The 13,456-nt window shown below is 44.6% G+C and overlaps 1 protein-coding gene across 4 annotated transcripts in view; it reads right to left on the reverse strand.

Moving 5' to 3' along the window:
- The window catches only part of ALDH5A1 (aldehyde dehydrogenase 5 family member A1), a 34,547-nt gene that overhangs the window by 2,419 nt on the left and 18,672 nt on the right, over nucleotides 1-13,456 (reverse strand). For 2 of the 4 annotated variants that reach the window (XM_077886201.1, XM_077886204.1), the window contains exons 8-11: nucleotides 11,053-11,222; nucleotides 7,989-8,047; nucleotides 6,450-6,647; nucleotides 1,100-1,167 (exon numbers count right to left, since the gene is read on the reverse strand). In XM_077886201.1, the coding sequence (XP_077742327.1) occupies nucleotides 1,100-1,167; nucleotides 6,450-6,647; nucleotides 7,989-8,047; nucleotides 11,053-11,222 (495 nt within the window). Of the gene's footprint in view, nucleotides 1-1,099; nucleotides 1,168-2,316; nucleotides 2,464-3,085; nucleotides 6,648-7,988; nucleotides 8,048-11,052; nucleotides 11,223-13,456 lie in introns of those variants that run through there. The other 2 variants (XM_077886202.1, XM_077886203.1) reach the window with 2 other exon arrangements.

Here is a 13,456-nt window from a genome sequence, read left to right on the forward strand (position 1 = left end):
CCAACTAAGTCTAAAGGGATAGCATGAGGGATTTTCTTGGTGGTGGTGGAACAATTCTGTATCTTGATTCTAGCAATGATTACACAAACCTTCCTACTGGTGGGATTAAGTTGGATATAACACACATTCAAACAGAGTCTACAAAAAATCGGGAATACTGTCATAAGGCCTGTATAAACAGTATGATACTATGTCAGTTGCCTGGTATTAGTTATGTAAGATGGTAACCACTGGGGGACAAAGGGTGGAAGGTACAGAGGAATCTACTCCTTTTGCAACCTCCTGTGAGTTTATAATTATTTCAAAATAAAAAGTTGAAAGATTGGGCACCCGGGTAGCTCAGTGGTTGAATATCTGTCTTTGGCTCAGAACGTGATCCCAGAGTCCTGGGATTGAGTCCCACATCTTCTCCCTCTGCCTATGTCTCTGCCTCTCTCTCTGTGTCTCGAATGAATGAATGAATGAATGAACGAACGAACAAATGAACTAATGAAAGATGTTGAGGGTAAACAGCCAGAATCATGATTAACAGTGAAATGCTAAAAGTTTTTCCATTAAAGTCAGCAGTAACAACAAAAAGCAGAGCCAGCATGTCTCCCCTTTGGAGATGAGTTTAGGGAATGGCCAAATTTCCTATATGTGGCATACTTAGTATTATCACCTCTGTCCTGAAAGTGATGAGCCCAGAGTTGCAGGCCTGAGGTCTTAGCTAGTCTGACATAGCACCTGCAAAAACATTCATGTGCCCTGAATCATCGGGACAGGATTGTCTGTGGTCTACACTGTGGCTAGTCCTTCCTAGTTAGTTGAAAACATGGATGGACGATACATAAATCTTCAGACTGCCAATTTCCAAACCCATGTCCGACTCATTTATAAAGAGCACATGCAAATAGAATGTGCAGGTAGCCTTTCAATGCTCTTAGATGAAGCAGGGCCTGCTAATTTTCAGGAGAAGTTTCCCAGACTTCATAAATGAAAACCACCCTAATTTGCTTTTTAATTTGTTGCAGGCTAAATCAGGAAGAAAGCAGCTGTAGCAGAACGTGTACTGATAGAAAAATGTAAGAAATAGTAGGAAGATAAAAGTAATACTTGCTTTTAAGCAGAGGCCTAGGCCAAGCATGGAAAGAACCTCCAAATCGAGAGGTAAGTAGATAGTTCCTCCTGGAAATAAAGTAATTTTAAAAATCAAAAGCAGGTTCAGTGGAATAGTAGGCATTGTCTACACAAAGCATGGCCTTTCTGGGTTATCTGATTCCACATTCATTGCCCTTGAGGCATCTGCTTACTTTGTGCCATTGTAGAGAAGAGCAGTAGGAAGTGCAAATTCTGTCCTGTCCTGGAGTCTCACTGACTTCCCTCCCATGTATGGAAGAACCCAGTGTGTTTCCATTTGCACATTCATTTCAAGGCTCCTTATCCATATAAGTTTGTGTGAGGTTCTTTTGGCTTCTTTTAACTGGTTATAATACCCTTACAAGTTTCCTCATTAATGAGTTTGGGTTTTTTGTTTTTTTTTGTTTGTTTGTTTTTTTATTTATGATAGGCACACAGTGAGAGAGAGAGGCAGAGACATAGGCAGAGGGAGAAGCAGGCTCCATGCACTGGGAGCCTGACATGGGATTCGATCCCGGGTCCCTGGGATCACGCCCTGGGCCAAAGGCAGGCGCCAAACCCCTGCGCCACCCAGGGATCCCCTCATTAATGAGTTTAATGAAACACTTCTCATATGTTCATTAAGAAAAAAACCAAAGCAGGTAAAAACAAATACATGAACTCAATGGAATGACAAAGGGAGGCATATATCCAGTGGCACTGCTCTTTTAATGAAAAACTTACTTTTCTTCAATGCAAGATTAAATGAATCCACATGAAATTTTTTTTTAAGATTTATTTGAGAGAGACCACAAGCAGGGGGAGAGGAAGAAGAGAGACACCCCCCCACCCCCACTGAACAAGGAGTCTGATATGGGGCTCAGTCCTAGGACCCCAGGATCACAACTTGAGCTGAAAGCAGACACTTAACCTACTGAACCACCCAGGTGCCCCAAGGCTACGTGAAATTTCTTAAAATATAAATGAGCACTGGGTAAGAATATAAGATACACTGTTAAAATAACTAACAGTGATTATATCTGAAGAGCAGGATTTCAGAGAATTTCTTCCTCATACATCTCTATCAGAAAAACCCAAACTTGGGAAAAAGTATATAATGGATAACAAACAGTGGAATGAATAGAAGATACTGGCAAATTTGAGAAAGCTGGAATATACTCCTTTCTCGTGCAGCTACATTTATAAACAACAAAAATGTTCAGTTTAGTTCAGCAAACATTTAATGAACACAAACCATGGGACAGATCTTCCTGCAGATGCTAGTGTACACAGTTTCATATGCAAGCTTCTGGCCCACAGCATGCACTGACTAGCAGCTCTCTGTGGAGGGAGCAGTATTTACACCTGTAGGAGAGGAAAAATAATTTTCCTTCTACCCTCCTGAGTTCTTGGCTGAGACCTCTGTAATCAAAATTAGAGGAAAAAGAGAAAAGCAGAAGTTTAATAACATGTATGCCTCACATATATATGGGAGAGACCCAGGGAAGAATGAGGAACTCCAAGAGGTGGCTTAAAACTCTGGCTTATGTAACATCCTCAAGAAAAGAACAATACATTTGCCGAGAAATGACAGGAGGAAAGCCATTGTAGATTTTCAAGGGCAGAGATAAAGGCCAGTTGGTAAAGTTTGTTGGATAGATTCCTTTGGTGCCCTCTTCGGACGCTAGGCCCTCTTCAGGATCTAGAGTGGTCTCTGGGAATCAACCTTTGTCCTTCCTATTGCATGGGTGGGAGCACCTTTGTAAACTTGGGTCCTGCTTTTAAGAAAATAGGGGGCATTTCTGCCATCCGCTTCTTCTAGGCATCTTCACAATAATCCTTACACCAGAGCAGCATATTTTGGGATGGCATATTCTGCTACTCTTCATACCTATCTGAATGGGTCTAATGATGTCCAATATAAACTCAAGTGATAAATCAGAAGGGAGAAAAGCAGAACCAGAAACCTTAACACAGAAACAGGAAATTCTGTTAATGCAACATTTATTAATTACACATACACACACACACACACACAACTCTGCTGACAAGACACTGATCCATGTACACAATTATCAAAAATTGGAAAAATTAGTTACGTGCACATTTAAAAAGCAAAACGTTTCCATACTTCCTACTACATGTATTCCCAAGTTTTATCCTAAAAAATATAGCGCACACACAAAAATCAAAGCATAGATATTCAAGTAAAATGCTGTCTAACATAGCTGCACATGAATAATTAAAACCCTGGGCTCAGCCTTCAGGAAAGCAGGCATGCGGCACAATCTAAAGTTAACAGTATAACAGTAAAATAAGATTTATTTGCATTGTGCTTCTGATATTTATTTTCACTGACTCTTTCCATTAGAATAAAGGAAAAAAGAAACAAGGCTTGATGTAAAATCATGTTTGCAAGCCACTCAAAGGGATAAACGCAACAGATACAGATAAGCTGTTTCAATGGAATGCTTGCCTAGCTGGGGAAAGTAAATTGAGATGTTTTCTCTAGGTCAAGACTTCTGTTATCTGGGTAATTTCATCTGAGTTATGTGATTATTGCTGGCAAGTTCTTGGGGAGAACTTTTTGGAGCCATGCCCAGAAAATTACTTTTTATGTAGGTGTTCAAAGAAATAAAATAATGCCTGATAAATACAGGAAGATCAGTGTCTCCCTCAGCATCAGTGTGTCCAGATTAGGGGTTGGCAAACCTTTTCTGTAAGTATTCAGTCAATATTACAGGCTTTGCAGGCCACACTGTGGGTCTGTGTTGCTGTACTCAGCTCTGCCAAGAAAGCAGCCATGGATCCAATGTTAAATGAACGGGCATGGCTGTATTTCAGTAAAGTTTTATTGGTGCGAACCTGAAATCTGAATTTCATATAATTTTGTGCTATGAAATATTACCCTTTGATTCCCCTGCCCCCCCCCCCGGTGCAAAATCATTTGGAAATGCAAAACCATTCTTAGCTCTGGGTTGTAGAGAAACAGTGGTGGGCCAGATTTGGCTTGGAGCAAACCCCTGGCAAACATCACCACACAGGATTACCTTATTGAAAACCCCCCAAAATGTTTGATTAGAGACAGTTTTCTTTCTTCCCACAACCCAAAACAATGTTACTAAACAGTAACTTATTTCCTTCTCAAATTATTTTAATCATAAAATTAATCAAAGACATTGCAATGTGTCTCTGGGCCTCAATTTATGTTGGATGAGCCAAATATACAAGAAAACTTAAATCTGCCACCCCACCAAGGAATCCATTGCCTTACAAAGTTGCACACGTACTTAAATGCATTCTCCTGGCACCTCCAAGCATCAGTGTTCCAGACTTCTAACAAATAATGTTATAGCATCTTTATTGATAAAACAGATGGATATATCCAAATCTTAAGAATTAGAATGTTATATAAAACCACCTAAAATATAAAAACAAAAAAGAAATAATCTGTCGATGTGCTGCATATGTGATTCTCAATAGGCCCTGGGGGAGGGATGTCACCAGGAGGCAGAGTTCAGCTCATTTCTTCTGTGAGTATTGGGGATATGGCTGGTACAATGTAGGCTAAATAGAAGGTAGCTTCAGGACCGGCAGGAAGTTCCTCTGTGCCTATGGGCATTCCAGACTATTACTGACTTAACCATGGCTCCCCCAGGTTGCAGGGAGGAACTCAGAGTACCAAGGGGCAGGGGGACAGGAGGAATTGCCCCCACCAGCACGCCTATCCCTCAGGTTCTCCTTCTACTACCCACAATATTCATGGGATGTCAGTGGACTCCACACACAGAGTGGGAAAGAAAAGAGCTTATCTCTGCTTATTCAGCCAGGAACAGCCTTGATTCCTTTCCCTCTAAATGAGTATGGGTGGGAGGCATGTCCAGAAAAGCCTAGAACTTTCTGAATCAGAGTTCTTTCAGAGTGATAGGGAACACTGGTCATTTTTGTTTCAAATAATGAACCGTAAAAACTCTTCTTGGATAAAGGGTGCCTGGAATTCAAGGTCTCATGCCTCTTCCGTTAGGTGAACTGGCAATGATAGATATTTATTTTCCTCTTGGGGTCACTGTGGTGAGACTGCTTTTGTTCTTTTGGAGCTGAAGGAGCAGCACCCCATGAGGACAGGAAGAGCAGGCTGCAGGGGACAACTGCTTAGTCTCAGGTAGGAGCGCAGGTGGGCACTAGCCTTCTTCACCTTGGCAGAGCCACACCTGGATGCCCAAGGTGGGGGGCTATGCTGCTACTAACATTAATGGCTCCTGTACTTACACTGAATTTTCTTTTTCTTTCTTTCTTTCTTTTTTTTTTTTTTTTTTGGCAAATATTTCACTGTCAGGCTCACAATATCCCATCAAGCTAAGTAAGGCATATACAGAATCTCCATTCCACACGAGGAACAGGGATGCTGAATGGCATGTCTACAGGGACAAAGCTATTATCGGGTAAAGACACTGCTGGGCCATGCCTTTCTGTGAGCACCTTCCCATCTACCAGCTGAGAAAGGTAAGGTCTTTGCTTTATGCTTAACCTCATTTCCTAAAGATGAATGGAAAGGAGGATGGAAATAAAAACAAAATCTTTAAGTAGTAATTTTAGGATGATGAAGACTTAAGCTTAAAAAATGATACAGGGGTGCCTGGCTGGCTCAGTCAGTACAGCATGTGACTCTTGATCTTAGGGTCATGAGTTCAAGCCCCATGTTGCATATAGAGATTACTAAAAAATAAATAAACTTTAAAAAAAGAAGGTCCAGAAAAAGGGAGAGGTGCCTTTTCATCCCTCACGGAAACACAGACAATTCTGTGCTATTTCAGACGTCTTAAAAATGATGAACTCAGCCTCTGTGGCAACACCTCTGAACACACAATAGGTGTCTGTAGTGTGGAGCTGGAAGATTGCCGCGGATGGTGTGCCCACCCTGGCCAGCCTCTCTGTTGTGCTCAGGGCTCCCCTGCAGCCCTCTGGTCCCAGCTCAGAGCCACAGGGGAGATGGCTGTGCTGCCACCCAGGCAGTGATCGAGCCTTTGTGACAGGCCCCCAGAGCCACCCTCATGCTGCAGCTTGCTCTGAGGCAAATGGGGCTGTGGCGGAGTCCCAGGGCTTTGCTCTATAAACACAGTGCTGGTTCTTGGGGAAGCTGCTGCCACAGGAACATGGCCTCTATTGGTCCCTAATTAGGTAAGGGGAGGGGTGGGATTCACCTCTACTTAAGATTATGAGCATTGGAGAAGTTTTTAAAATTCCTAATTCCAATAATCTAGAAGTTCATTTAAAATAATGGAGGGCATGTCCCCATCTATGTAGGTAAGCTTCCTTTTTTATTTTTTAAAGAACTAATCAATCCTACAAACCTCCAAAACACACATATTTGAGTTCTAGGTACTCATCAATGCCATACTTGGACCCCTCTCGCCCAAGGCCAGATTGCTTCACGCCTCCAAAAGGGCACTCCACAGAGGAGATCAATCCTTCGTTAACGCCAACCATGCCAACTTCCAGTTGCTCTGCTACTCTCCAGATCTGTGCTGGGTCTTGAGAGTAAAAATAACCTGTCATGGAGATAAGGAACATTCAGAGCACGTGGAACAGTCATTAAAGACATCATGTCTAAAGCTGAGGATGCCACTGGCAACTGGGTCTCATCTGGGGCCTGGGATCCTCCCTGCTCCCACAGGGGGCCCCAAGCTGGTCCTGTCCATGTCTCAGTCTCAGAACCATGGGCTGTAATCGTTCTGCTTCTGATCCACCCTCAGGAAGGCTCGCTTCATCTCCTACCAGGATGCCTCCCCAGCTCCTGCCACCTGCTGCCCAGCCTCTCCCGCACAGCTCTGTGAGATTATTGTCACAGTGTTTGCCCCACCTTCTGCTAACTATAAGGTTAACCTCTTTGTGAATACTTGGACCCTCCCCAGTGTGGCCTTGGCCAACATTTTCAGTGTTACCTTCCATCATGCCACTCACCAGCCATCCTCTCCAAACTCTGCAACCAAATTGTCCTCATCCTTCCTTCCTTCTTAACTTCCTTGGTCCCCTCTGCCCAGAATTTCCCTCCTCCCATCTCTGCAGAAGCAGAACACTGCTCATCACCGATGGCAGCCCACAACGCAGTGCCAGGTGTAGTTCTCTCTGCCCTCATCCGGTCACCAGGGAAGAAAGGCACACTGAGTGAGTGTCCCTGAGGCTCTCCGGCACACATCTCACCCAAGCCTTATGATAACTCTATGTAGGGAGCGTGGGGGAAGGGCCTACATGGTGTGCATGTCCTTCTTCTTGGTATAAATGCTTCCCTTATGCCTGAAGTGGCAGCTCCTGCAGAGCTGTAGCTAGCTGTATGTCTATGTCTCTATCTTTCTCAGTACTTCCCCCACGGTGGAGGCTAAACATCGATTTGCTGAGTGCATTTATGTGCGTACAATGATGTCAGGATAACGGTACACGTTGTGGCCACCCTGACCATCTCTAAACTAAAAGGACGGTGGCTACTCAGGCTGTCTACATGCGTGCTCGTTGCCTCTTTCGCAGTCCCTGGTGCTCTGCCGCTGCCTTGGGTCTGGTTCAGGCCGCCAGGAGGCAGGTGGTCAAATGGAAGACAAGACTTGGAATTTCTAGGCAAGCCTGTGAGGACATGGGACTTGTGTGGCATGTAATTCTCCACCCACAACCTGTGCCACCTCGTCTCTCCTGGTCCCCTCGCTCTCACCAGAGAACTGCCAAATACAAAAGTCCCAGGCAGAGGACCACGAACTTGCACAAACTGACTTGTGCCCCAGGAAGCAGCAAACATATACTCCAATGGCATTTCCTTCTTAAAACCCAGGGTGATGTTTAAAAGGCAAGCCCCAGCAGCAGCTCGAGAAATGGTTCGGACCACACCCAGCAGGAAGACCTACCGGCTAGCCCCACGTCAGCCGCGTTAGCAATTGCCACAGCCTCCTCCTCTGTGTCAAATCTGCCAAAGTGAAATGCATTGTCAGCAAACTCTGTAGGGGAGAGTAAAGAAAACTGGCTTGTTTTTCTCCTGTTTTCCCAAATAATGGCAAAGGGTAAATCGCAGTTTTGCAGAGACTCCAGGGCAGAGTATGGAAGAAAACAGCCCCACTGCTCCGCACGTGCTGGCTCCTCTCTTCCAAGAGCACAAACGCAAGCAGGCCGCCAGTAGGAAACCACAGCACATCCAGGCTATCAAACCAAACGCCTTCAAAAAGGATTACTGCTTTTGCTACCTACTGAGACTATATAACAATCAGCAACCACCTTAGAAGCAAGCGTCATGTGGCAGAAAGGCATCGGAGGAAGCCAGAGCCCGAGTCCTGAGTATGTGGCCCTGGGGGCCTGCTCCTACCTGCAATGAAGAGTGCTTGTACCAAAGCCTTGTGCAGTCCCTTTCAGCTTTATCATTTTACTTCTGGAACAAGATCTGAGAAGCATTTTTTCTGGGGCAGACAGCTCTAAGCACCCCAATTCTTTTTTTAAAAAAGATTTATTTATTTATTTATTCATGATAGACACACAGAGAGAGAGAGAGAGAGAGAGAGAGAGGGAGGGAGGCAGAGACACAGGCAGAGGGAGAAGCAGGTTCCACACCGGGAGCCCGACGCGGGACTCGATCCCGGGACTCCAAGACTGCGCCCTGGGCCAAAGGCAGGCACTAAACTGCCGAGCCACCCAGGGATCCCCTAAGCACCCCAATTCTTAAATTCAGATATCTGCTGGCAATGAGGGGAACCCTCCTACCACTGTGCTCCTACCACTCTGTGCCCAGAGGAGGGGTGTGGGAAGACCAGGGCCCACTAGTAACAACTTGTCCCCCTCTCTGACCTAATTTAATTATGTAACAACAACCATAATGATATCAGGCAATGTGCTAAGTGCTTTATGCACATTATGTAATTGAAACTGTGTAACTACTCTGCAAAGCAGGTACTAGTTCAATTCCTTTTCCATGCAAGGACCGTTGGGCTCAGACAAGTTAATTCACCCAAGGGTACACAGGTATGAAGCAGCAAAGCCTGAATCTACTGTACACCCAGTTCAACTCCAAAGCCTGCACTCCTAACCACTGCATCCTTCAGGCTCCCTGAAAATGTCAAGTTCACATTCTAGGAAAAAAAAAATTTATTAAGACCAAGAAGACAAAAGTTCTTCAAGTGGTCCATTTTCTCCAGTGGTGGATTAATATGTAAATCTCACTAGCAAGATAGTAACAAAGCCAAGAAAGTAAATGATAAGAGAGACATAAGTGGTGCAAACAGCACCAGGGGCCAGCTCTTCTTGGGAACCTGATGCTGGAGATGCTGGAGCAGAGACAAAGAATCCTAGCTCAAAAACCCTCAATCAGCAACTAGCACCAAAAACACAAGACACTTCCGGAGGCCGAGAGGGTCGTGGGATCCTGACAAGTGGGAGAGAGCTAGGAGCGCCCCCCCCCCCTCCACCTTGGAGGAGTGGGAAGGGCCAGAGCACCACAGAGCCTGCAGACTGGAGGGTGACGGAGGGACTGCACCTCCCACACTGTGCCTGCAAATTCAGGTGCTATTGCCTACAGACCTGGGTCCCTGGACTGATGCTACGAGGCTATAGGCAGAAAAGCAGCAGAGCCAGCTCAGAGTGGTGGGGCCCCACCAGAGCTTGAGCCTACCCGGCTTGGTGTGTAGACAATAGCGTGAACAAGAGGCTTCTTCCCTTGAACCACTCTCATTACTCCAGCGGTAACCACAAAATACACCAGGAAGCAAAAAATACCTGGGGCATGGGCAGAAGTGTTGAGACTGGGTTTTCATACTAGAAGCTTCCTTTCCTACGGGTCCAATGTATCAGAATCAGCGCAGACTAAGGCCTAAGCTTTTTACCACAACTCCAAGGCAGATACTACCAGTCAAGGCTGCTAAGAGTTCAAGGAGCTATAGACAAGTTCACAGAGAAAAGGGCAAGACATCTGAGGAGCTCTGAGAAGGAAAAGGATGACAAACCTGTGATGATCTACACAAGAGAAGGCAGAAACACTGGAACAGAATAAAATGTAAGAAATGGATAAGCACCCATAGCAGGGGTATAAGGTGGAATAATGAGGTAAGAACGTCTCACGGGGAAGAACGAACTAGAGGAATCAAGGGTGATAGAGTAACTAAAGGAATGTGGTGGATGGGTTGGGTAGCAGAGGGCACGTATCTGAAGAACAGATGACTCAGCTGGCAGGTGGAGGAGACAGAGTCTCAGGAGGCATCGGGAATGGATGAAAAGGTGCGATGAACAGATAAGCATGAAGAGAAGTGGGGGGTGATGCAGACATGTCACTTTCACAGACTTCCTAGAAGGCCACTAAAGAATGATGGACGAGATAGACACCTTGGATATGAAAAGAAGACATCAAGACTGCAGCATGGAGAGGCTTTTAATGTGCCTCATCAGTAAGACTTAAGAGTGTCAAAGACCGTGAGAAATCTCAACAGCCTCCAAGAGAAAAAATAGATCCCTTTCAAAGGAACAAGAGCTAGACACTAGCTTTCTTGGGTATGATCCTGGAAATAAGTAGACAATTAATGGTATCTTCGCAGTGTTGAATCTAGAATTTTATCCAGGTAAAATTATTATGGACTTCTCAAAGTGAGATAAAACATCACCTAAGAACAGAAAGAGTAAGTTCATTTCCCACTGATTCTTGAAAGAACTCTTTGAGGATGTGTTCCATGGAGAAGAAAATGGAGCTCAGAAGAAAGTAAGAAGGGGAAGGCAAAGGTGAATTTTGTGGTCTAAATAGGCAGTGATAAAAACACACACATATATTTTTCAGAACCATGAATGAAACCTGGCTCTTTGGCTGACACAACACAGCTCTGCCCCTGCAGCCCGGCCTCCCACCCGCAGGGCCTCGAAACAGCATTTGAACTACATTTCTTTCTAGGTGTCCTTCTGTACTCCTCTTCTCCCATCTTCCCACCGGCAGGGTGATCTTACTTGATAACTGGTGCAAGAGGCCCAAACGTCTCTTCATGAGAGCAGAGCATATCCCTGGTGACATTGCTAAGCAGAGTGGGCTCAAAGAAATTTTTTCCAAGCTGGTGTCGCTTCCCGCCAGTCACAATGGTGGCCCCTTTGGAAACGGCATCACTCACATGTTTCTCTACCTGCATGAAGAGAAAAAGAGGAGCCTGGGAAAGCTAGCTTGAAGATGATATAATCTGTTAGAATGTTAAATCTGCAGAAAACTGTGTTTGCTTTCTTTTTCTTAAAAAATAGATTGAGAATGACCTGCTCTTGTTCCTTCTAGGTAGAAAGACCAAATATGCAGAGACACCAAAGCAGGAAAAGGGTACGTGGCATGTGCAATGCCACCTTCTCCTCCTCTTAGATTTTCTGCTGTTTGATCTTATGATTTGTTGAAGGATCTAGCATGGCCTGATGTCCTTCTGGGCCTGACACTCTGTGGTTTTCCTGGGATTGTTCTTTGCACTCTTGAGTTAGCTCCAGGTTCTTGGGTGCCATGTTGTCTTCTTGGCTTTCATTCTGTTCTAATACATTCTCAAGTGGTTGTTTCAAGAAAAGTACACTGAAAACGTGTACTTCCAATTTTCCGACAATGCATGTGTGATGTCTTACCTTATGTTGGCTGGTGACAGAATTGTAATCCAAAATCATTTTCCTTCAGAACTCTTGAGTACATGTCTCAGTTTCTAGTGTTGTTAATGAAAAGTCAGTTCAACAATAGTTCTCAGTCCTTGGTGGGTAGCTTACCCTCTCTCTGGAAGCAATTAAAATCATCTTCTATGTTCCTAACATTCCAGTGTTTTAGCAGAATGTATCTGGGGCTTTTTTCTTTCATTCTACTAGGTGGTAGGTAAAGTCTTTCCATCCGAAGAATCCTTTTCCCCGGCTCTGACTTTCCATGTTACTTACCTGGTAATGCTACTTCTCTCTCAGTTCTTTCAGAGCGACTATTGCTAAAACGGATACCCACTCACCTCCAGTTAATCTGATTTCAAATTTTCTCATATTTTTTTGTCTTTGTTTTTAGCTTTAAATCATAAGAGATCTCCTAGATTTTGTGTTCCATCTTCAGCTGATTTTTAAAAAAAGATTTGACCATCATGTGTTTAATTTCTAAAACCCTTCTTGTTCTCATTGCCTCATTTTCACAGAGCCTGCTTTTGTTTAGAGGTGCTACTTGCTCAAAGCACCTGGAGGATGCTATCGGATTCTCAGAAAATTCCTTTCTGTCCCCAGACTCATCCACTTCTTGAGGGTCGACTGTTCCTCTCATATAAGTGCTGAGCATTTGCCCTAAAGGTGTCATGATTTTTGGTTGTTCACCTTCTTCATTTAGGTGGGTGACATGGGTGGCCTTTGCTGTTTCCAGTCTCTCGCCTAAACAAGAGGGACAACAGCAAGCTCAGGTTTATTCTGACTTGGCAGGCTTCACTTTAGGGACAGCCCCCTTCCCCAAGGGGCAAAAGCAGGAAAGGCTGGCTCCAGTACTCCCACCCTCATTCTTGAAGCTGGAGCCCAACTAGGTAGGCTGTGGTATCTCTTGCCCTGAGCAAATGTCTCTGCTGTCCTGTGTGTACTGGTGGTGCTTATGAGGAGAAATGGTATTGGAACCACCCAGAAAACTATGCAAAATATAACCAGTCAGCACCATGTCTCCCTCACTTCCACTCCTACTCACCCCAGCCACTTCTAGATAGGCCCATCCTATAAATTGGCACCCACTTCCCCTGCAGGCTTTCCCTGGGCATGCCTGGTCTGTGCTGACTTTTCTGTTAATACCACCAGAAGCTCTCCATAGACTCTGGTCCACTGGAGCCCTCTCCACTCCCATTCTCAATGAGATATTCTATGGGATTTCAGGAAAGGTAAATACAGGCTTGGGCACATTCTACCATCCAGACCCACCCTCTTCAAACCCTTGCCCCAACCATGCGCAGAGTCCACCGTCTCCAACAAATCCTCATCAGCCATAATGGCTTACTTCCTAGGACTTACAGCTCTAAAAATAATTATATTTAACATATTTAACAAGGCCCACTTCTTTGCCCCCAAATAAAATATATGCTTTGCCCTTTTCTAGTCATCTTAAATGTCATGTGCAATTTTTCCCCCTAGAACCTACCCTGTGACTGTATGTATACTAAAGCCAACACATGGATGTTTTCAGGAGGTGCTTCTAAGCTCTCCAAAAAAAGAAATCCTTCACCTGTCCTTGCTTGAAGCGCTAGGAAACAGCGCCCTCTAGAGGGCATTGTTTGCATCATCACTTTGGCAAGAACAACAGAATCTCTAGGAGGATGGTCTCCTGGGCCAGCAAATTAGCAAGAGCTGGGGCATTTAAAAAAAAAAAAAAAAAACAAACCCAGTGCTGAGA

The sequence above is a fragment of the Canis aureus genome, chromosome 37, assembly GCF_053574225.1.
Source record: "Canis aureus isolate CA01 chromosome 37, VMU_Caureus_v.1.0, whole genome shotgun sequence".
In the NCBI taxonomy this organism is placed as follows: domain Eukaryota; kingdom Metazoa; phylum Chordata; class Mammalia; order Carnivora; family Canidae; genus Canis; species Canis aureus.